The 23,011-nt window shown below is 36.2% G+C and overlaps 1 protein-coding gene and 1 pseudogene across 2 annotated transcripts; both read left to right on the plus strand.

The window, feature by feature from the left end:
- The first annotated feature begins 3,222 nt into the window (after positions 1-3,222).
- On the plus strand, positions 3,223-3,337 carry LOC132180173 (small nucleolar RNA Z247; annotated as a pseudogene).
- A 7,313-nt stretch (positions 3,338-10,650) lies between these two features.
- LOC132179063 (integrin-linked protein kinase 1) lies at positions 10,651-22,653 on the plus strand. Of its 2 annotated transcripts, XM_059591690.2 has the most exons (12): positions 10,651-11,375; positions 11,664-11,738; positions 11,824-11,928; positions 12,049-12,134; positions 13,487-13,607; positions 14,410-14,489; positions 14,730-14,792; positions 14,903-15,018; positions 16,013-16,098; positions 16,492-16,616; positions 21,100-21,231; positions 22,191-22,653. In XM_059591690.2, exons 1-12 carry the CDS (start codon positions 10,944-10,946, stop codon positions 22,195-22,197), a joined length of 1,428 nt encoding a protein of 475 aa, XP_059447673.1. In that variant the 5' UTR covers positions 10,651-10,943; the 3' UTR covers positions 22,198-22,653. The 2 variants fall into 2 exon arrangements, with proteins under 2 accessions (XP_059447673.1, XP_059447672.1); XM_059591689.2 differs by lacking the exon at positions 22,191-22,653 and having other exon boundaries at positions 21,100-21,427.
- The last annotated feature ends 358 nt before the right edge of the window (positions 22,654-23,011 follow it).

A 23,011-nucleotide genomic window follows, 5' to 3' on the forward strand; every position in this document is an offset into this window, starting at 1 on the left:
AACTTTGAAGAAGTAATGAAAGAAGAGAGTTGGAGAAAAGCTATAGAAGATGAAATTGAAGTTATTGAAAAAACAGAACATGGAAGTTGGTTGATAGGCCTCAAGACAAAGAAATTATTGGTGTGGAATGGATTTACAAAGATAAGTGCAATGTAGATGGGTCGGTTCAACGAAACACAGCAAGGCTAGCTACAAAAGGATACTTACAGCAGCCCGGAGTTGATTTTCATGAAACTTTTGCTCCAGTAGCTCGCTTGGATACAATGAGAGCTTTAATTTCTTTAGCAGTTCAAAAGGGTTGGTTATTGTACCAAATTGATGTCAAATCAGTCTTCTTGAATGGAGAGTTGAAAGAAGAGGTGTATGTTGAACAACCTCAAGGATTTGTCATCCAAGGTGAAGAAGAGAAAGTGTATAAGCTAAGAAAAGCTTTGTATGGGCTCAAACAAGCTCCTAGAGCATGGTATAGCCATATTGACAATTACTTCACTGAGAGTGGTTTCAAAAGGAGCAAGAGTGAGCCAACGTTGTATGTAAAGCATCAATGTAATGTTGATTTGCTTATTGTTGCATTATATGTTGATGATTTGATATTAACCGGAAGCAATGCTAAAATGATTGAAGAATTCAAGAAATATATGGTGAACAAGTATAAGATGAGTGATATGGGGCTGCTACATTACTTTCTTGGTATTAAAGTTTATCAAGACAAAGAAGAGGTGTTCATTTCACAAAGAATGTATGCTGAAAAAATTCTGAGAAAATTCATAATGGTTGGTTGCAAACCAATGGCTACACCCTTTGCAGTAAATGAAAAATTGAAAAAAGAAAATGGAGGAAAAAAGGTGGATGCTAGTCTATATAGAAGTTTGCTTGGAAACTTGCTATATCTCACTGCTACAAGGCTAGCTATTATGTTTGCAGCAAGTTTGCTATTAAGGTTCATGCATTCTCCAAGCCATTTTCATGTTGTAGCAGCAAAAAGGGTGCTTAGATACATTCAAGGCACCACAAGTTATGGAATAAGGTATTGCAGAAATTCCATGGTGAAGTTGCTTGGCTTTTGTGATAGTGATTGGGGTGGCTGTGTTGATGATATGAAAAGCACCTCAGGTTATATTTTTTCACTTGGGTCAGGTGTGTTTTCTTGGTCCCAGTTGCTCAATCTTAAGCATAAGCCGAATATGTTTTCGCAGCATTAGCCACATTTCAAGCAATTTGGTTGAGAATAATACTTGAAGATATTGGTAAGAAGGAAGAAGAGGCTATATACTTGCATTTTGACAACAAATCAGCCATAGCAATGGCAAAGAATCTAGTTTACCATAGCAGGATCAGACACATTGCAATAAAGCATCATTTCATTAGAGAAGCAATTGAAGAAAGCGAAGTGGAACATAAGTTTTGTAGGTCAAAGGAGTATGTAGCAGACATTTTCACCAAAGCACTGCCAAAGGAGAAATTCCAGCAATTCAGAGAAGCACTAGGAGTTCAAGAACAACACATTAAGGGGGAGAATGTTACAAATTAATGTGCCATTCTAGTTAAATATTTACTTTGGTTGTGTTTATTAAACTCTAGTTTGTAATAGGTGAAAATGTGTGCATTGTGAAGCCATGTGTGTGGTTCTAGAACTTATTTTGTAAAAGGCTTCTCTTGTCTTTTATATGGTATACCTACAGAAAAATTAGTATGTAAGAATGTAAGAAGAAGAAGAAGAAAAAGAAAAAAGACCCAAGAGTCATTTTGCAAAAAAAAGCTCTTCCTCTCCCTTGTTTTTTCTTTTGTTTTTACTCATATTCTGCAGAATTTTTGAATCAGTTCTCCTCACTTATTTCTTTGTGCTTCCTTTGTTTAATTTACTGCCCTTGGAGTGTGTCTTGCTGGAAAATCCAGCCAACATGGGTGTTGCGGCTTGCCAATTGGAATTTGATTCTAACTTGTGAGAGGTGCCAAAATCACAAGGAAACATTTATTCATTTAAAACGAAATCACGGGAAATATGAGCATTCTCAACAGTGTCCCTATAGGAGCACTAGCAATAGACACCCAATAGTTCATTTCCTTCCCTATATATAAGGAAAATCTCAAAAAAAAAAAAAAAAAATCAGGTGACATAAGAAGCATAGTTTTGGAAAGGGCAGAGTTGATTGCCCCAAGTATAGGTTGTTTGTGCATTGTCTAGTGCAGTAGAGGTAACACCATCCTTTGTCGAAGTGATAGTGCATGATGGGCATGAGAAAGATCAATCAACATACCCATAGAGATTTCCACCCTTAAGATGAGGGACAATTTGAGGAAACCATATGGAATAGGTGTTCAGGAAGATGATACATTCCATATAGGACCATGTGCAGCTGGCAAATTTGTTGGCATAAATTCAGCTACTCATGATCCTAAAATAAGACTCAAAGCAGCAAGAGGAGATTGTGCACTATTCAGTCCAGCACACATGGCGCTGCAACAGTAGAAAAGGAAAGATGTGCAGACCACAGTTGTGCAGAAAAGGAAAATACTAAGGAAATCCTCACTCAATGCAATTCTCTTAGGAAGTCAATATACTTGTCAAATACTCATGTAGCTAGACAATCCCATATTTGTGGGATTGTCTAGCTATCCATACCTTGTCAAACACTTTGCACCTCTGTATATAATGCTATGGCATACTTTGTTTTTGTATCAAGGAAAATTTTCATTGTTATTCAAAATTATTTTATAGTATCAGAGCAAAAAGGCCTACACCTAAATTTGATCCTATGGCTTCTAGCTCTTTCGCTCTCCTCTTTGCTTTCCCCAATATTTCACAGGGTAGCTTTACCAAACTTGAAGGTGGCAACAATTATTTGCAATGGCAGTCTCAATTTAATCTAGCATTACGTAGCTACGAGTTAATGGGTATTGTGGATGGTTCTGAGCCATGTCCACAACAGATCTGACCGATGATCAAGGGAGGAAAATACTTGATCATGGACTAAGAGAGACCAGTTTCTACTGAGTTGGATTAATGTCACACTCACAAACAAAGTGTTGTCCACGATGTATGAACTCAACACATCAAGGCAGGTTTGGTCTGCTTTTGCAAATTGTTTTGCCTCTTAGTCAGCATCTCGCATAGCAAATCTCAAGCGTCAATTACAGACTCTTAGCCAAGGCTCTAAGACAAGTACTGAATATCTCCAAGATGCTAAATCATTGGCGGATCAATTGGCTACTATAGGTAAGACTATTGATGATGATGATCTCATCTCATATGTCATTGGAGGTTTAAATCCTTCTTTCAATGCATTTATCACTGTTGTCTCATTTACTACCTGAGATAAATCACTAATGTTTGATCATTTTCAAAATGAACTTTTGAATCATGAAATGTTGATTACTCAACAATAGTCAAATATCACGAATGCTTCAAGCTTTGCACTGTTCACCCAGAAACCATCACAACAATTTCCTCCAAAGAACAAGCAGCAATGGAACCATCTTTTTCGGCCTTCCAACTTCAAGCCATTCTCTGGCTTTTATGGACAACGTGCTCCTCCTAGACCAACTACTCCAAAACAAAATTTCAACACTAACATCAATGATTTTCACAACAGCAGCTCTCAATTCGCAGAACCTGGGAATTACTTCACTAATTCTAGCACTCGTCCTCCATGCCAAATTTGTGGGAAAACCAGTCACTAGGCACTTGATTGCTTCCATTGCATGGACTACTCTTATCAAGGACGCCACCCTCTACCACAACTTGCAGCAATGGTGGCCCAAGCTAATGTTGTGTACGACGACCAGTGGTATGCCGATAGCAAAGCAAATGTGCATATCACCAATGAACTTGAAAACCTATCAATTCAGCAACCTTTCCACCAAGAGAACACAGTGGCCGTTGGCAATGGTGATGGTCTTGCCATAGTGAACACGGGTTTAACTACTCTCTCTTCTTTTCATTCTAAATTTCATCTCCATAATGTTTTACATTGTTCTTCTGCTTCAGCAAATTTGTTATCTATCCAAAAATTTTGTACAGACAATTTTTGTTATTTTATACTAACATCGACTCATTTCTTTATCAAGGACTTCAAAACCCATGTCACCCTACTAGAGGACAAAAGTGAGAATGGGCTCCATCCAATAAGGCTGCAAAGGAATTCTCTCGAAAATTAAGACATATCTTAGAAACTGGACTCACTCTTTTTGCTCACTCTCAATTATCACACAAGTTTTGGGTAGATGCCTTCTTAATTGCTGTGCATATTATCAATAGGCTTCTTACTCCTACTCTTGATAATGTCTCTCTTTTTACCAAACTTCATGGCAAGGATCCTAATTACCAATGTATGCATGTTGTTGGCTGCAAGAGTTATCCTTTGCTTAAGCCTTACAGCAAACATAAATTGGAATATAGATCCAAGCCATGCATTTTCTTAGGGTATCATTATGCAGGGTACAAGTGTCTCGACCCGAATACCAACAAGGTCTACCTATCTCGACATGTGATATTTGATGAGAGTTCCTTTCCAGCCAAGGAGAAAGCTGCTACCACAATGCCTACTCACAATGAGCCTTCCTTGATGATACCTGTAAGTTTTCCTTCACCTCATATTGTTGTAATTTCTTCTGCTACAAATTCAGCCTCTATGTCTACTACCAAGAACAATCCACAGCCAACAGAATCTCACTTTTTCCTCATCTCCAGTATCACATGATGTGTCTTCCTCTTCACATGACAATTCTGGAAGCCCCCCACTTGTAGAATTTAATTCTGCAGCTATCCAAGACACACCTCTAGCAAAATTAAATTTTGCTGCACCAGTTTCTGCAGATTTTAATTATGCAGCTCATACTGAATCTTCACCTTCTACTACCATTGTTCCAAGTCCTCTTGCTCTTTCTCATCCTATGACCACTCGGTCACAAATGGGTTCCTTCAAGCCAAAGTCATTATATGATTATAAGATGTTCTCATCTTCCAAATATCCTCTCACTGTCTTGCACACTATCCTTAGAGAGATTGAACCCAGTTCATATCGCAAGGCAGCCACTGATCCTCGGTGGCAGGAGGATATGCAACAGGGATTTGGTGCATTACTCTCCAACCATACATGTTCTCTTTGTCTTAGACCTACTTCACGTAATGTTATTCATAACAAATGGTCTACAAGATTAAACAAAAGCCTGATGGATCAATTGAAAGATTTAAAGCCCTGTTGGTGGCAAAAGGCTTTGAGCAATTAAATATGATAGATTACACTGAAACTTTCAATCCAGTGATAAAACCATTTACTATCTGTATTGTCTTGGCTTTGGTTGTCCAATTTGATTTGTCAATAAGGCAATTGGAAGTTTTCAATGCCTTCTTACATGGATATTTGGCAGAAGATGTCTTTATAGAGCAACCGCCCGGTTTCATTGACAAGGAGCATCCAGAGTTTGTATGTAAGCTGCACAAATCCATCTATGGTTTGAAACAAGCTCCTATAGCATGGTTTAATCGGCTTTCTACCTTTCTCTTGGAGCTAGGCTTCACAGCTTCTCTTGTTGACTCATCCTTGTTTCTTTATCACAATGGTGCTATTAAATTGTTTCTACTCATCTATGTTGATGATATAATTGTGATAGGAACTCACTCCAAGGTTATTAGTGTACTAATATCTCACTTGCAGCAAGAGTTTCCCTTAAAGGATTTGGGATGTCTTTTATTCTTCTTGGGGATTCAAGCCACACATACTTCTCATGGATTGCACCTAAGTCAATCCAAGTATATTGCAGACCTACTGTCACGAGTTCAAATGGATGGTTCCAAGCTTGCTAAATACCCATGTGGTAGTGGTGTGAAGTTGTCGCAGTTTGATGGTGAACACTTACCAGACCCTAGCTTTTATCGACATGTGGTGGGTGCCCTCCAATATTGCACACTCACTAGACTAGAGATTGCCTTTTTTGTTAATCAATTGTGCCAACACCTCCATTCTCCTACCTACACTCATTGGGCCTCCGCCAAAAGGGTCTTACTCTATCTCAAGTGTACTGTGGGTGATGGTTTGTTTTATATCAAGGGTAGGCTTCAGCTACAAGCGCATTGTGATTCTGACTGGGTAGGGAGCCCAGATGATTGAAGATCCACCTCAGGTTTTGCAGTTTATCTTGTATCTTGGAGTGCAAAGAAACAATCAGTCGTTTCTAGGTCAAGTACTGAAGCTGAGTATCGATCCCTAGCTATTACAACTGCTAAATTATATTAGTTAAGGATGCTATTCAAAGAGCTCTGCATCCCTCTCTTTACGGTGCCAGTGATTTGGTGTGATAATATTAGTGTCATTGCCTCAAATCCAGTTTTTCATGCTAGAACTAAACATATTGAAGTTGATTATCATTTTGTAAGAGAAAAAGTTGTTAATTGTGATATCACCGTCAAGTTTATTTCAACTGATGATCAAGTTGCATATATATTTACTAAGGGCCTCTCATCCACTCGGTTTGTCTTCTTGAAATCCAAGCTTATGGTGCTGCCCTCCATTCGCTTGCGGGGGAATGTTAAGGAAGATGATACATTCCATATAGGCCCATGTGCAACTGGCAAATCTGTTGGCATAAATTCAGCTACTCATGATCCTGGAATAAGACTCAAAGCAGCAAGATGAGATTGTGCAATATTCAGTCCAGCCACACATGGCGTTGCGGCAGTAGAAATGGAAAGATGTGCAGACCACGGTTGTGCTGAAAAGGAAAATACTGAAGGAGATCCTCACTCAATGCAATTCTCTTAGTAAGTCAATGTACTTGTCCAATACTCATGTAATTGACAATCCCATATTTTGTGGGATTGTCTAGCTGTTCATACCTTGTCAAACACTTTGCACCTTTGTATATAATGCTATGTCATACTCTGTTTTTGTATCAAGGAAAATTTTCATTGTTATTCAAATTATTTTAATATGTGTCCCTTGTGAGTTTGACGGTATTAAAATTGGTGAAGGTAACAAGAGGTGGTGTTTGGTAATGGGTAGAGGTAGGAGTGAACATGCTGTCAAAGTATAACTTTTTTTTTTTTTTTTTTGGGCGTGAGTCATTAAGGCCTTGATACCATATAGAAGTCTAAGAATGTATTTGTGCTCCGTACCTTACCAAATGCAGGTAGAGGTGTTTGTATTTATAGAGCGAGTAGTTACAGATGATAAATGAAATAGATAACTACCAATTGAATTTGATACAATTACTACGTACAGAGATTATGCACATTGTTATCTACTGTTTGAGATTGAATGCTTGGGCTTATCTTTATCGTTATTCGTTGGTTTCATTTAATCCTTGATCATTATCTTCAATTGTTGTGGATGACTCAAGTTTATCAATTGTAGGTGTGGTCGAAGTAGATATGTCTCTAACAAAGAATCATCGATCTGAGCACCTGTCTGTCTGGCTGTCTCCTCCATGCATGTAACTATTCAAAAGATATATTAATTAGAAAGTGTAAGCATCGTGAAGTCCTATTTATAACACGCTAGAACAATATATACTAGTTGTTTACAAATTTGATTGCAATCAACATACTAAAAAACCAATTGTGGAAACAAAATATGTGCTTGCAAGACTATGTATCGTCTACCAATTTTAGCTTATGATTCAATGATCTGTTTACAAATCTGTTAATTTCTCACCGTGTACTATGTCTAACTCTAACCAGAACACAATTTCATGTGCTTGCGTTATCGACTTTAGATTGTGGATTTCATTTCAGACTATATATATATATATATATATATATATATATAATGTAGAAATTTTATTCATTATATTTCACCACTGCATGCATAGTTTTAGTATTGTACACTATAAAACGTGGTCGTTTAATAAGCAAACTTTTATTTAAATCTAGGCCCTTGATTGTTTTTTACAGAATTTTTTTTTTTTAAAAATAAAATAAAATAAAATAAAAAAGGTAGAAGTGAGATATCAACTGTAATTATTTTACTTGGACATGATTGTAGTAGCACATGTTCTCTTGGAGCCATATAAGTGGGGCATAGATAGAAAAAACGCAGATACTCCCTTAAGTCCGACTAAATCATAGTCTGACTAGCCTCCGGTGGACTCAAGGCAACTAATCAGGGGTTGAACCAACCCTTGGCTTGGGTAGGGTGGTCCAATATATATATATATATATATATATATATATATATATATATATATATATATATACCTTTAAAAATTAACTTTTGCACTCCTCAATTTTTTTTTTATTTTTTGCCCCACAAACTAAATATTCGAGTTTCGTCCCTGCAACTAATACTAATTAAATTGAAGATTCCCATTTTGACAGTCGAACTCTCACTTAAGTATATGTTCAACTACTTTGAATTTTTTTTTTAAAACCACTTAATCACTACCACTGACAGTAAAAAAAAGAAAAGAAAAGTGCCGTTGAAGCTGTTATTAGCAGACACATGATAATACTGACAAAACGCATGTGCAAGAATCTTCACTTAGATTTGCCCTAAGTTCTCAAAATCACGATCGGCGATGTCTTGCAGCTTAATAAGTGGTAGACCAACAGCCACTTGTTTTCCCTCTCAGCCCCTGGTGGAGGTTTCGGAAGTACTCTTCCAACTTTTTCATCTCAAAGTTAGGTTGAACTTTTCAAACCGAGTAAACCCTTTCACCTCAAAGTTAGGTTGAACTTTTCAAACCGTGTAAACCCAATTATATATATTGGGTTTACACGGTTTGAAAAGTTCAACCTAACTTTGAGGTGAAAAAGTGGAAGAATACTTCCAAAACCGTGGGGGGTTTAGTGGGAAAACAAGTGGCTGCCGGTCTTTAATGTAATGATGTGGAGATGATATTTTTAATTTTCAATTTCAAAATCATTAATCCAAGCTTTATTATATTATATTATATTATATTATCAATTCACTTTTATGGTTGTTATTAATATGAAATTTAGTTATTTATATTATATTTATGTATTCCAAATTTCCAAATATTCTTAAAAAAAATATTATCAAATATAAAGTGTCACTTCATGTTAGTCTACAGCTTTTACGATGGGAGAAAAACTCAAATGCAAGGTAGTGCTGTCACTGCCGTGTGAGTTGTAAATGGGAGAAAAACTAATCTACAGCTTTTATGGCATAAATAGACCCAAACATGCTCTTTTCTTTCTCTGTTTAATTCAATAATGAGTTTTAAAAATACTTCGACAAAAAATAAACAAAAATTAAAAGAATGTATAAAATGTTCAGCCTTTACAAATATAAAGCAGACTTTCTTGCTTCAATAACTTGATTGAGTGAGTGAGTGTGTCTAGTCTTCTAAAATGATGGTGACATGTTATGCTTAAAAAATTATTATCTATTCGAGAAAGTTGTGGTAGATCGGACTAACAGCTTGATTCGTCAGAATATGCTGTAGATTTGAAAACTGATTGAAACGATGACATTCAAAAAATTAAACAAATAATATATCAAATTTGAATAGAATAAATTTATTATTATATCTTTAATATTGTTTTATTATAACAATATGCTTTATGATAAAAATAAATAAAAAAAAAAATTTGAAAATTTGAACCATTAATTGCTATGATGGATAAGTCTCGCAACTTCTGCCATTATGATGCATAATGGATAAGATCATAATAGCTGGGTTCAGATCCAATCCAGCAAGGAAGTCTTGGGGCCATTGGGAATATTAAATAATAATAATAATAATAGTAAAAATAAAAAAAAGAAAGAAATTGAATGAGCGTTTTCCCTTTCGGTCGTGGGAACGTATAGAATATTCTGATACATATGGCTTGTGGGGTACGGTACTCCATGTGTAGAAATTAATGGATTTCAGCTCTCACCAGCATTTTGGGGATCCCCTCCAGGCTCCAAGTCAATAATTGAGTAATTGTGGGGTTGTTTGCTTTTATGACTTGCAAAATGGGCGGCCGACCATAAACCCACGCTTTCTGGGACATTATTTTTAATTTTAAAATTAAAAAAAAAAAAAAAAAAACTCTTGAGAAAAGTTATTCCTCATGTATATGATTACCGACCTTATTTTTTTGGTTATAAAAGTCCCATCAAAAATTGTATTATGTGGACTCAGAGACACTGGTTTCGGCATCACATTATCCCCATCATAATCACAATGGGCACGTCGTAGACAAGATTCTTTCCCACATGAAAACAGGACAAAAGATAGGGTATTGAAAAACATTACCACTCTCGTGACTTAAGGAGTCCTACCTGTTTGTATGTGCTACAGTGACTTGACTTCGTATTTGTCCCAACGTGCCCACACCAAAATGCACGCATTCCTACTTGTTATTAATTTGATTTTAAAATTTATAATTTATTTAAATAATTAACGTAAAAATAAGACTTGTTAGTTATTTCACTGGTTATTAATGGTTAAATCAGTTTGTAAATGAATTTTTTTTTTTTTTTGGTAAAAATTCTACTTCAATCATTCTTTTAGAAGACATTTCTTTAATACTTAATTTTAACTAATGATTGTCAATTTGATTTAAAGAAATGAATTTTGGAAAATGTAAGTTAAAAAAATAGTGGAGAGAAGGAATTGTAAGATGAGAACCGGAGGGGATCGTTTGCCGCGTTTTAAAAGTCCGGCCCAGCGTACGAAAAATATTAACGGCTTTTTTTCCGCTCCATTTGTGTGGAAAGGAAAACAAAAAGCATCCTCTCTCTCCTTCTCTCTCTCTCTGTCCCGAGCGATTCGCGCGGATCTCAAATTGACATTCGCAAACAAACACGCGCGCGATCTCTCTGTGTCTCTGAGAGGCCCTTCTGAAGCTCGGCATCGAGAGCACATCGGCTCCTCCCCAAGGCTCTCGATCCGGCCCCAAACCAAGCGCAACCGCCACATGTAGTCTTCGTCTTCTTCGGCATCACCATCATCTTCGTCAAACTCTGATTAGTGATTGATTGGCGTGAAAAGGGATGGAGAGCATAGCGGCGCAGTTGAGGAGGGGGATATCGCGGCAGTTCTCGACGGGGGCGCTGCGGAGGACGCTGAGCAGGCAGTTCACGAGGCAGTCGTCGCTGGACCCGAGGAAGAACAATCCGAGGTTCAGCTTCGGGAGGCAGTCGTCTCTGGACCCGATACGCCGGAGCCCCAGCCAGGACGCTGCCGGATTGGAGCTGTCGGTGCCGGAGAACCTGGACGCCACGATGCAGCTTCTGTTCATGGCGTGCAGAGGAGACGCGAAGGGGGTGGAGGATCTACTCAACGAAGGGATCGACGTCAACAGCATCGACTTGGACGGGAGAACCGCGCTGCACATCGCTTCCTGCGAAGGCCACGTCGAGGTCGTCAAGCTCTTGCTCAGCAGGAAGGCCAACATCGATGCTCGTGATCGCTGGGGGGGCACGGTATGGTACTTCCAGTCTTCTTCTTTTAATATTGTTATTCCTATCCTTCTGTGTATTGCTCCAGTTGATTTGTTTGACTATGGAATTTATAAAATTATTTTTTAAAGGAGTTGCTTAGATTAATTTTCAATATAATTTTTGAATAGATTCGGATTTTTTTTTTTTTTTTGGTAAAGAATTTCTTGTATTATTCAATAAAATGAGAGATAATTTGATGTTGAGAATTATGAAAGATATTACAATTAATGTCTCTGCGGTATTATATGAAAGTGATCTTTATCTGGACAGGCAGCTGCTGATGCTAAATATTACGGAAATACAGAAGTTTACAATATTTTGAAAGCCCGTGGAGCCAAAATTCCGGTATAATATGAACATTTTCTTGTTTTTTAGGTGAGACTTCATGCCTGTAAAGAGACTTATAAATTGCCATTTTTCATACTTTTAGAAAATCAGGAAGACGCCTATGGCTGTCGCAAATCCTCGAGAAGTTCCAGAGTATGAGCTTAATCCACAGGAACTTCAGGTTCGGAAAAGTGACGGGATCTCAAAGGTATGGTCATTGTTTTATCTCTTCTTTCGATGTTCTGTAAGAACTGAGCTAATTATTGATTCCTTCACAAATATTTATAATATCTTTATAGATATCTTTGTTCGTGTACCTCTTTTACAGGGAACATATCAAGTGGCTAAGTGGAATGGCACAAAGGTTTCCGTAAAGATACTTGACAAGGACAGCTATTCAGATCCTGAAAGCATGTATGTGATCATCTCATTTTGACATTGCTTTCAATATGTATGTTGGATCAGTCTTTACTCTTTAGAGTAACAACTTCCAATATTGTTTAATTTCTCTTTCATTTCTAATATCAACCATGACGATTGAACTTCACTTTTTTTCCCCCATTCTAAATCTATACAAAATCGCCCTTTGTAGTAAGTAGAATTTTTCATACTTTTTTCTTTTTGTGACAAGTTCCTCCATGGAGCAGCCTAATTCTTGTCTAGATGTTCTTACCTCGCAACATTCATTTTTTATTTTGTTATTTTACATTTTAGGAAGTAGGAAAGAGGTTTAATCAAGGTTGAAGGAGCAAAAGGATTTAGGGAGATCGAAGAATTTATGGGTCAAGGTATCAAGGAATTATATGGCCAAGGATGTAACCAATAGACATTAGATAGAGATGAATGGCAAAAAAGAAAAAAAAAAAGAATTCGAGCGAGTAGTGGACCACAATTAGTTGGGAAAGGACTTATGTAGCTGACCTCGATCATTTAAAAGAAAGGCCTACTTAAGTTGAGTTGTATTTTGCATTTTTGGAGACCTTGTATCTTGGAGGCTTCTTGACGCAATTATTACTTTTTTATGCATATCAGATAGGCGTGGGCTAATGCGGTTTTTGTTGTATGTGTGAATGTGAAATTTGATTCCTGAAAGTAATGTGTAATTCTTTTAATCTTTTGATTCTTGGGACAACTTGGGTGCATTGCTGTTGTTCATAACTAGATCATTTCTCAAGCTTTGCATGGTAGTGGCATACCCCAGGAGTGGGGATAAACTCATTTTTTGTTGATTTTTTTTCTTTGTTTACACCAATCAAATAATGGTTTCTTTGATATACGTTTATTTGTATAAATTTTTAAAGAATAAAAACCGAATATATTTATATGTTTTTTGGAGGCCTTAACAACCTAAAAACTGGGTATATTGTTTTTGGAGGCCTTAACAACTAAACTACAAATGTATCTAAAATTGAATACATAGAATTGGTAATCAAATTCATAGGATTTTTTGTGCAAGGGAAGCTTATGAAATACATATCTATCTGGATTTTTAATGACTAAGCTTCAGTGATCTTTAGCCTTTAAATTATTGAAAGAAGTCTATTTATCATTTCGCTTTCCTCAAAGTGGACTAGGAGTTTCAGTCTTCTTCCCTTTAAGGGATTTCATAGAAAGCTTTAGTTTTGGTTTGAACGAAATGCTGTTGCTGTGTGGTTATTTGGGGTTTGGCTCAGCGGGATTGCTGAATTTGCTGGTTCATAGATTTTATTTCATAGCTATAACATTAACTCCTATTTTCATAATTAATTTTTCCTTTCTTTTAACAGAAATGATTTCAAACACGAGCTAACATTGTTAGAAAAGGTTCGGCATCCTAATGTGCTTCAGTTTGTTGGAGCTGTTACCCAAAATAAACCTATGATGATTGTTTCCGAGTATCATCCAAAAGTAAGCAAGTCTATACTCTCTCTGCTGCCCCCCGACTAAAAAAAAACTCGAGTGCTGACAAAATGCATGTGTTTGAGTTTGTGTAAAGATTATCTTTTGATAGAAGATGAACACGCTGATTTGCATGGGAAAGGGAAGAGTAGAGAAGGGGGAAACATGAATAGTCTCTCCCTCCATAATCGTATGGTTTGCCTAGTGAGAAGAGAAAGCAAGACGAGTAGTATGATTAGAATGTAAATATATCCTCTTACATAAAAATGAGGATTAAGATGATCCTTCACTCACTATGCGACCCGTTAGAAAGAAATATTTGTTCCTGAAAGCAAATGCTTATCTAATACATTGAACTCTTAATGCCAAATAAAATCTTCAACAAACATTTTCTATTCTGAATTTTTAAGTGTTCTTAGAAGAAGGTTATGATATTTGAAGTTTTGTCCATATTAGTTGTCCTGTAGCACTAATTTTCTATTTTTTGGTTGAGGCCCACTATTGGTTTCAAATCTTTTGTCATCTCTTCTGATCATATAATAGATTTTGAATCCATATTATACATTGAATGGCAGTTCGGATAATTCCTAGTCCAGGATGCCTGTGGATTACTATGAACTTCTTTTAAGAGGATTTTTTTCTTGGGTTAATTAAATTTGCTCTACCTAGACTAGGAACAGCTTTACCCTCCTATGAAAATTTATAGGAATGCTGCATTGATTTGTTAAAACTTTTTTCTTTCCTTTTTCTTTTGAAATTAAAATTTTATTATCACAAACTTGACATTGCTGATATTTGTGGCGCTTTTCAGGGTGACTTGGGCAATTATCTTCAAAAGAAAGGGCGTCTGTCTCCATCCAAAGTTCTAAGATTTGCTCTTGATATTGCTAGGCATGTCTATCTTGCTAGAACCATGTTCTAAATACTTTGTGAATGCTATCATTTGAATAGAAATGTGACCCCTGATTCTTGTATACATAGTACCTATACTAATTTTCTGTGTGTTTGGTCTTTTTAATTGGAATGGGTATTATATCTACAAAATCCTGAAGTGCTTAAGTTCCTAATATTCCTGTCGTAATGTTCGAGCTTCTTCATGTGCTGATCTCTTGGTCAATTTTGTCTTATCAGGGGCATGAATTATCTTCATGAATGTAAACCAGACCCAATTATCCACTGTGACTTAAAGCCAAAGTAAGACAACCAAATGCAGAAGTTGATCTATGTGTATAGCAATTGCAAACCAATTTTTTTTTTTTTTTTTGGGATGTACTTTAATATTTAAAATCTTGGTAAGGTGCCAGAAATATTTTTCTGGATAATGGAGGTCAGTTGAAAGTAGCTGGATTTGGTCTGATAAGATTGTCCAAAATGGCACCAGCCAAAGCCAAACTAGCGCAGCCAGGGCCTGACCGTTCAAGTAAGTTCTTGTCACACCTTATATCTTATCTCTTGCATCGGATCTTTCATATATCTTAGTAGACACAACGTGCACTCTAAAAGAAAATTATCATTGCTGTTGACAAGTATAAATATAAGTAATTTGATTCCAAAATAGGAACATTCCTTCAACTCCCAGTACAGTATGAAAGTACGAGTTTTTAGTGTGCAAAAAGAACTGATAATTGCTAGGTGCCATTAACCAGTTAGAGGAAGAGCCTTGAATTCTGAACTTCTCATTGGCGTAGTTGGAAGCCTAGAAACATCTACTCTTTGAGCAATATGGGGATGAAAACAGGATATCAATTATGACAGGCATCTTGATTTATTCAAGTATTGGAACAAGCCAAGATGCTTTGGAAAACACCTTTTTGCCTTGTTGAAAAGAGTTGGAAGGTCTATGGTTTGCTGCTCTGGAGTCCTATGCCGTGAAGAACAATATCTTCTATGGATTTTCTTACAGATATTATATATTTTTGCCAATTTTCATAGGATCACAGTTTGACACTTGTAGCCACAATGTCAACAGTAAACAATTATGCTTATCCACGTTATTGACCCAAGACAAGTGAATCTTGTTCTGAATGGAACCTACTCAACCCTAAAGACTAAGTGAATCTTGTCTTCAGTATCTGTTACTCTTTCCTATTGTAAAATCCTCCTATAGTTTTCATAAATGCACTAATTGACGAGTAATGGATGCAGCTTATGACCTTTTTCAGTTTGTGTTGTTATAAGTTGTTTCTATGGAGGATGTACGCTTTTCCCCTTCTAGTACGCTTTTCCCCTTCTAGTTAGGTGTTCCTAGTTGTATACTTCCAGTGTACTTTGGGGCGCCCTACGCTTTTAATAATATCAGTACTTACCTATCAAAAAAAAATGGAGGATGTAGATAATAAAGATCAAGTACTTGAGAAAGGCTGGGGATTATAATTTCTGTGGGCTCATTAAATGATTTGCTTTTTTGATTGCAGACTTGTATATGGCACCCGAGCTTTACAAAGATGAGATATTTGACAGAAGTGTGGATGCCTATTCTTTCGGTCTGATTCTATATGAGGTACTTCTTCACAAATTGTTTTTATGCTACCATGATTAATATGGTATCATGTTTAAATACTTGATGCTCACTTAAGTTGTGGAGATAACCTTCACTTTCCTGGGTTTCTAATATTTTCACACTGGGCATGTGTCCCATTTTCATCCACTGATTTTCTAGCTTGAATGACTTCAGTTGTAATATCTTTGTAAGAACATATCTTTGATTCTGGTTCGGAGAACTCAATTGTTTTGGCATGTATCTTCCATTGCAACATGATGTCTTCTGTTCTGTTTTTTTTGTTCCTCTCTCCCCTATAGTTGAATGTACAGTGGACCTTTATCTCACAGTTGTTTACTGGTGGGTTCTCAGTCTCAACCACTTGTATCTTGTATTTGTTTTTGTTTGGGCTAGATGATTGAGGGTATACAGCCTTTCCACCCCAAGTCTCCAGAAGAAGCCGCAATAATTATGTGCTTAGAAGGAAAGAGACCGCTTTTCAAGATGAAAGCAAAAGGTTATCCTCCAGAGCTAAAAGAGTAAGTTTGATTTTCGAGATAACTCACCAAATTTGCTATAGGTTTAAGATTTTTAACTTTCTTGGTTGAGATGCCCTGCCTTAGAAATGTGTATTTGAGACTCAAATTTCTTCTGCAAGTTTGATGAGATTTGTTGACCCAGCAATAGGTTTTTTTTTTTTTTTTTTTTTTTTTTCAAATTTGGGTAATTCTTGAAGATCTAGTGAGCTTGAAATGTTTTAGTTGGCTACCCTTTGTTATTGGGATAATTCTTTAAATTGCGTACAAAGTTGCATAGTTGCTTAAAAATCAAGGTTTGGCGTGAATTGATTTTTTCATGGATGAAATAAATTGAGTTAGTAAAAGATTGCTGGGTGCTGAGCAAAACATGGACACTCTTTGTCACCCCCTAATCATTAGAGGTCTATTTGATGTGTTTTTATTTATTATTAACATTTCTTCTAATTTGACTTCCCAACTTTATTAATTATGAAATATATGTAGGAATTCCAGTGCTAGACATATGTTAAGTTTTATATCATTAAATTATTATTTCCTAAAGTTCAGTTCAAGTGACATTTCCTTTCCCATAAGAATAGTGAAAAATGCTAGTTTAAACCCCAAGTTGCTAAACAATGAATATCTCAATCTTAACAACAATAAAGATTAATATAGTTAATCAACTTTCAATGCAAACACCACATATATGAATACCAAAATCAAGCAAAGCATTAAAACAATCAACACAAAGATTTTGGTAATGAAGTAGAAACCTTTTAAAGAACAGTTCAAAAATAAAGTTACCCAAGGCAGCCAAACCTAGGAAGTCAATCTACTAAAGAAAAATAAAGAGATTACAAGTTGTTCACGCTTATACACCCTTTATGATGACCCAGGGAAAAGAGTTAGCCACATCTACGTTATCACTTCAGAAGGACTAGTCAATTTTGGAACTTTCTTAGAATTCCTTATAAAGCCTTATCTTACCTAGTAACTAGGCAATGTGGAATTTAGTACTCATGACTATCATTATAAATCACCCACTCTATGTGTGTTACTTCTCATCTTTCCAATATGGGACCAGTGTGTTACAAATTCTCCCTCTTAAACTCTTGACGTTCTCGTTAAAGCCATGTCATGCAGTGCTCTAACATCATATGGCTTGGCGTTACTAGGTAGCACTGGGACCATTATGTAACAGCTTGTTCCAAGTTGTATGATATTGTTCACTTTAGGCCTCAACTCGCACGGTTTTGTTATTGGGTTTACCCCAAAAGATCTCATACCATTTAGAGAGATGATGCTCTATATAAGAACATTCCATTTTTCACACCCAGGCAATGTGGGACGCGATAATCACCCCCTCTTGGGATCCAACGTCCTCGCTGGAGACCGCTTGTGCATCTCAGGCTGGGCAACTTGGCTTTGATACCATTTATAACGACAAAAAAAAAAAAACGCTAATCACATTTGCGTCATCACCCCAATAGGACTAATCAATTTGAAGATTTCCTAAAATTTCTTATAAAGCTCAGTATCACCTAGTAACTAGGCAATATGGGACTTCGCATTCATGAGTATGTTTATAAACTACCTACTCTATGTGGGCTATTCTTCATCTTTCCAATATGGGATCAGGGTGTTACAATTACTCTCTTCTATAGCAATCATCTTTGGTCTAAACCTTTGAGGCAAAGACCTAAGGATTTTCCTAAAAATTCGATTATTAGGAATCTTTTCACGTAGGTTAAAAGAGAAGTTCACAATATCATATACCTGAGCATAAAATTCATCAAATATCGTTTCATATTTCATCTTAATCTCTCCAAATTTAGAAGTCAACATATGAAGTTTTGAGTTTTTAGCAGATTTTGGTACCTTCATGAGTGACTTTTAAATATTCCATGCCTACTTGACAATTTCACACAAAGATATTTTTTTGAATTCTTTTGGTGAAACAGCCATGAAGATGGCATTTGGTCCCTTGCTATTCCAATTACACTTATTGATTTCTTTCTTAAACCACGTGTCAACCAAAATAGTTGGCCATTTCTAACCTTTTCCAATAGAATTCCAAACACCTTCATCTAAGGATTTCAAGAAGTCTCTCATACGAACCTTCCAATAAGCATAATTGTTTTAGTTAAAATACGGAGGGACGTTAAGAAATTGAGATAGATATTGAGACATTTATGAAAGGTGCGAAGGATCACACTCAAAAATTTAATTGAAAAAGAGTGAACCTCACTTTGATATCAAATGAAAAACGCTAGTTTAGACCCTAAGTTACTAAACTATGGATATGAAAATCCTTTTTCTTTTTTTTTTTGGATAAATAATGTATATTGAAAAAATGTGCAGAGAGGCGTAACCCATGTATACAAGAAGTATACAAGAGAACCCCTACTAAGTAGAGAAAGAAGCACATAACACTAAAAATTCAGAAAAATTATACACGGGCAAAAGATGCCTTGTCACTTTCCATGAAAACAGAGTATTGAACGCCAACTTCTTCAACTCGAGCACACCATTCTCACGATCATCAAAGCTTCGCATGTTCCGCTCTCGCCAAAGACACCACATTACACACAATGGAATCATTCTCAATATGTGCAAAGCATGCCGATTACCCAACTGTCCCCTCCAACTTCCAAGCATTCGCTCACCTTGTGCGGCATAACCCAATCAACACCAAAGAGTTGTAGAAACGTGCTCCATATCTCGGTTGCAACCTCACAATGTAGGAATAAATGGTCAATTGACTCTCCACATTGCTTACACATGTAACACCACTCCATCACCATAATATTCCTCTTCCATAAATTTTCCAAGGTTAAGATTTCCTAGAGCCACCATCCACACAAAGAAAGCCACTCTCGGGGGAGCCTTAACTTTCCGGATACTCTTCCAATGACAAAACGCCTGTACTTGAGTAGACAGTACCTGGCAGTAAGACTTCCCTTCAAAAGTTTTCCTTTTTGATGGAACCCTACAAATTTTATCCTCACCTCCATATCTAACTTTTTGGGAATACAACAATTCAAAAAATTGCAAGACAAATAAAGATTAATAAAGTTATCAACTTTCAATTCAAACACCATAAATATGAATGCCAAAATCAAGCAAAGCATTAAAACAATCAACACAAATATTTTGGTAATGAAGTGGAAATTTTTTGGAGAATTCTTCAAATTAAAACTACCTCGGAGCAGCCAAACCGTAGAAATCAATCCACCATAGAAGAATAAAGAGATTACAAATTGTTCACACTTACAAAACATTTGTAGTTGATACACCCTTGTACTAGACAAGTGACTTACTTGCTCTCTACCACAATAGCTCTTCTAAAACCTCTTGACAATTGTTCTACTTGATCTCCTTTCGCAATCCTGGAACTTTGGTGCGTAAAGGTTTTTTTGTGAAGGAAAGGTTTGCGTGGTTTAACCAAAAGAACTCTAAGAGAGAATTAGCATGAATGCTCCAAAGAACTCTCTCTTAGCACACTAAAACATAGCCTCATAGTCTTACAAAAATTGTGCATAGAGAGGCCTATTTATAGAGTTCTAGGAAATTAGGTTTACCAGAGCGATTATGAGACCCAAATAAGGACAATCTGAGGTGGCGTTCGAATGGTACCAACCCACAGTTTGAACGGAACTACGTTAAATCATATTCTTGGCAGCGATGTTCGGACGGCTCAGCGAATGCTCTTCTGAACGGTTAGGTGTGGAACTTCTTCAGCTAATGGGCATTCGGACAGCTTAGCGAACAACCTATCGAATGGACTTCTCGGTTTCTCCAATGATGCATCCCTGTTTGGATGTCTCAGCAATCACTTTACCAAACGATGCTTTCAGGTTCTTCAATGACGCATCTTGCTCGAATGTCACACTGAATGCTGTACCGACAGACGTCTCTAATACTACCTGTTTGAAGCCCTCAACAAACAACCTAGCAAACACTTGATTTTGGAAGTAAGCTTATCCACACTGTTAGAACCGATCTGAACGGTTCCTGCAAGCAAAGGTCAAATTGCTCGAATGTCAACTGAATGCTGTACTGAACAGACATCTCTAATACTACCTGTTTGAACCCCTAAACAAACAGCCTAGCAAACGCTTGATTTTGGAAGTAAGTTTATCCACACCGTTAGAACCGATCTGAACGGCTCCTGCAAGCTAAGTTTAAATTACACCCAAACTTACAAGTTTAATAAATTCCAACAATTTGCCTATTTGGACATCGAATCCGCCAATCTAAATCTTAACAAATAGAAAGGAGAGTGAGGAAGACCTACGAGGTGCGAGTGTAACTTTCCAAAAAAAAAAAGGTTCATCAAGCTATTATTGAAACTGAACTTGAGAGTTTTTTATTTTTCTTTTTCTTTTTTAGAATTATTTTAAGTAAATTTGCTTACATCTCTGGGAACTTCATATGCTAAATCTTTTCTTGTTAAATTTGAGAAGGAATTATGCTTTTTGATACTTTGATATTATATCTGCAGGTTGGTTGAGGAATGTTGGGATGAACAAGCAGTTGTTAGACCAACTTTTTCTGAGATCATCGTACGGCTGGACAAAATAGTAGCAACTTGCTCAAAACAAGGATGGTGGAAAGACGCTTTTAAGCTTCCTTGGTATGTTTCTCTTACAAAATATCCTTAAGAGGTTGTATTTTTTTTTGTAAGAGCAAATCTATGCGAAGAAACTTGGAATATACCTTGGTAACCATTGTTGAGCTGGTAGAATTAACCTTTCACACTCATTGAAATGTAAAGAAATCTTGTCCCACTAAATGAATAATATCCAAGGCTCCTAGATCAATTTCTTGAATTTGGTACTCCTTTTCCTGACACATTAATTTTAAAATGTAGTAAAATAAAACCATAAGGGGATGGTGTGGAATGTAAAATTGTTCAGTAAAATATATTCTGGAGAGGGTTGAAAAGAGGGTTCCGGCTTTCAAATATATAGGATTGGATTTTTTAATGACCTAGTTTGTTTGCAATAGTTCTACGGTGTGCAGGGTTCAAGTGAAGAAATTGAATCTTTGGAGGTTGTTAATATTCTGTAGATTTATATGAATTTTTCAAGAATTTGACCAGAACTTTTGTGTGTGAAAATGATCATATAGACCAAAATTTCGTTAGGGTTGTCATCTTGAAAGAACGGAGTATTCCTGAATCGTTTGGAAATGGTAAAATATTCCTAAAAGAAGTAAGACATCACATGATTTTAAGAAAAACTATATAAATGTTTATTCATCTAAGAGGTAAGTCACATAAAAAACTATATAGATGTTTATTCATCTAAGACCTTATTACTTTTCCTTTTTAAATGATTTCGTAGAAATACTCTTGTGAGGGTGCCGGTGATTCGTGAATGTGTAGAATATATAACGTAATATATTAATACATCTAGAAGACTATGTTTCCCAATGAATCTTGTGAGCATACCTTATTTTGCACATGTTGATTGAAAAAAAAAAAAAAAAGGTGTAGATTCCTTCATGCATTTTAGCTTACTTGTTACTCTAGTTGGAAGGATTTTTCTTTTGATTTCTCCTCCTAATATATGTTGATATAATTATATACAGGATCTAAGAGGAGGTCTTAGCAAAAGAAAAGAAAAGAGAAAAGAGAAAAGAGAAAAAAAGATAAAAGAAAAAAAGAAGAGAAGTATAAAGAAGAGGCACTCAATTCCATTGGAAAAAGGAAAAAAAGAGAAAAGATTAAGGCGTTTTCGACTCAAGTTTTGGAGTTTCATACTGTACTACTAGTATTTTGGATATATTCAGAGTGAGTTTGAACAAAGTGGACAAAGATTAAGAAAAGAAGATAGTTTATCTCTCATTCTTTGTCCTCGTAGGGAGCTGGGCCAATCCCCTTTCTTTGTATAATGTTATGAAGGAGCTTTGTTTTTATTTGTAACCCCATGAATAATTTATCCACGAAGGAGAGTTGGTCCACAATCTGTAAACTGTAATTAATGTTGGGGACTACGTAATTGACTCCAAATAATTGGAATGAGTTAATGGTTGTGATTTCTATAACTATCAACATGCTGTGAGCACGTGGATGGAGATCCGGTGCATTTTTCATTTAAAATGAATGGCTTAGAATACACAACACTTGCGAGAGAAATGGATGTTTTGCACCACGTGTAAGTTATAAGCATGCATGAACGGTTCAAATTAGAGTTATTGTGCCACATTTGGTGCTTTAAACAGTGGTTGTGTTATCAACCCACAAACAATTATTTTTACAAATTATCAAATTAAAGCAATTTTATTTAAAATGGAGAACATCCATGAATCTCTTAACACCCCATCACGCAAAACGAATTGAAAATTTAAAGTATATTCTTGGAGATCAAGATTCAAGGCTGTGTTTGGGAATGAAATGGAAAAAGAGAGTG

This window comes from Corylus avellana, chromosome 4 (assembly GCF_965113065.1).
Source record: "Corylus avellana chromosome 4, dhCorAvel1.hap1.2, whole genome shotgun sequence".
Taxonomy (NCBI): domain Eukaryota; kingdom Viridiplantae; phylum Streptophyta; class Magnoliopsida; order Fagales; family Betulaceae; genus Corylus; species Corylus avellana.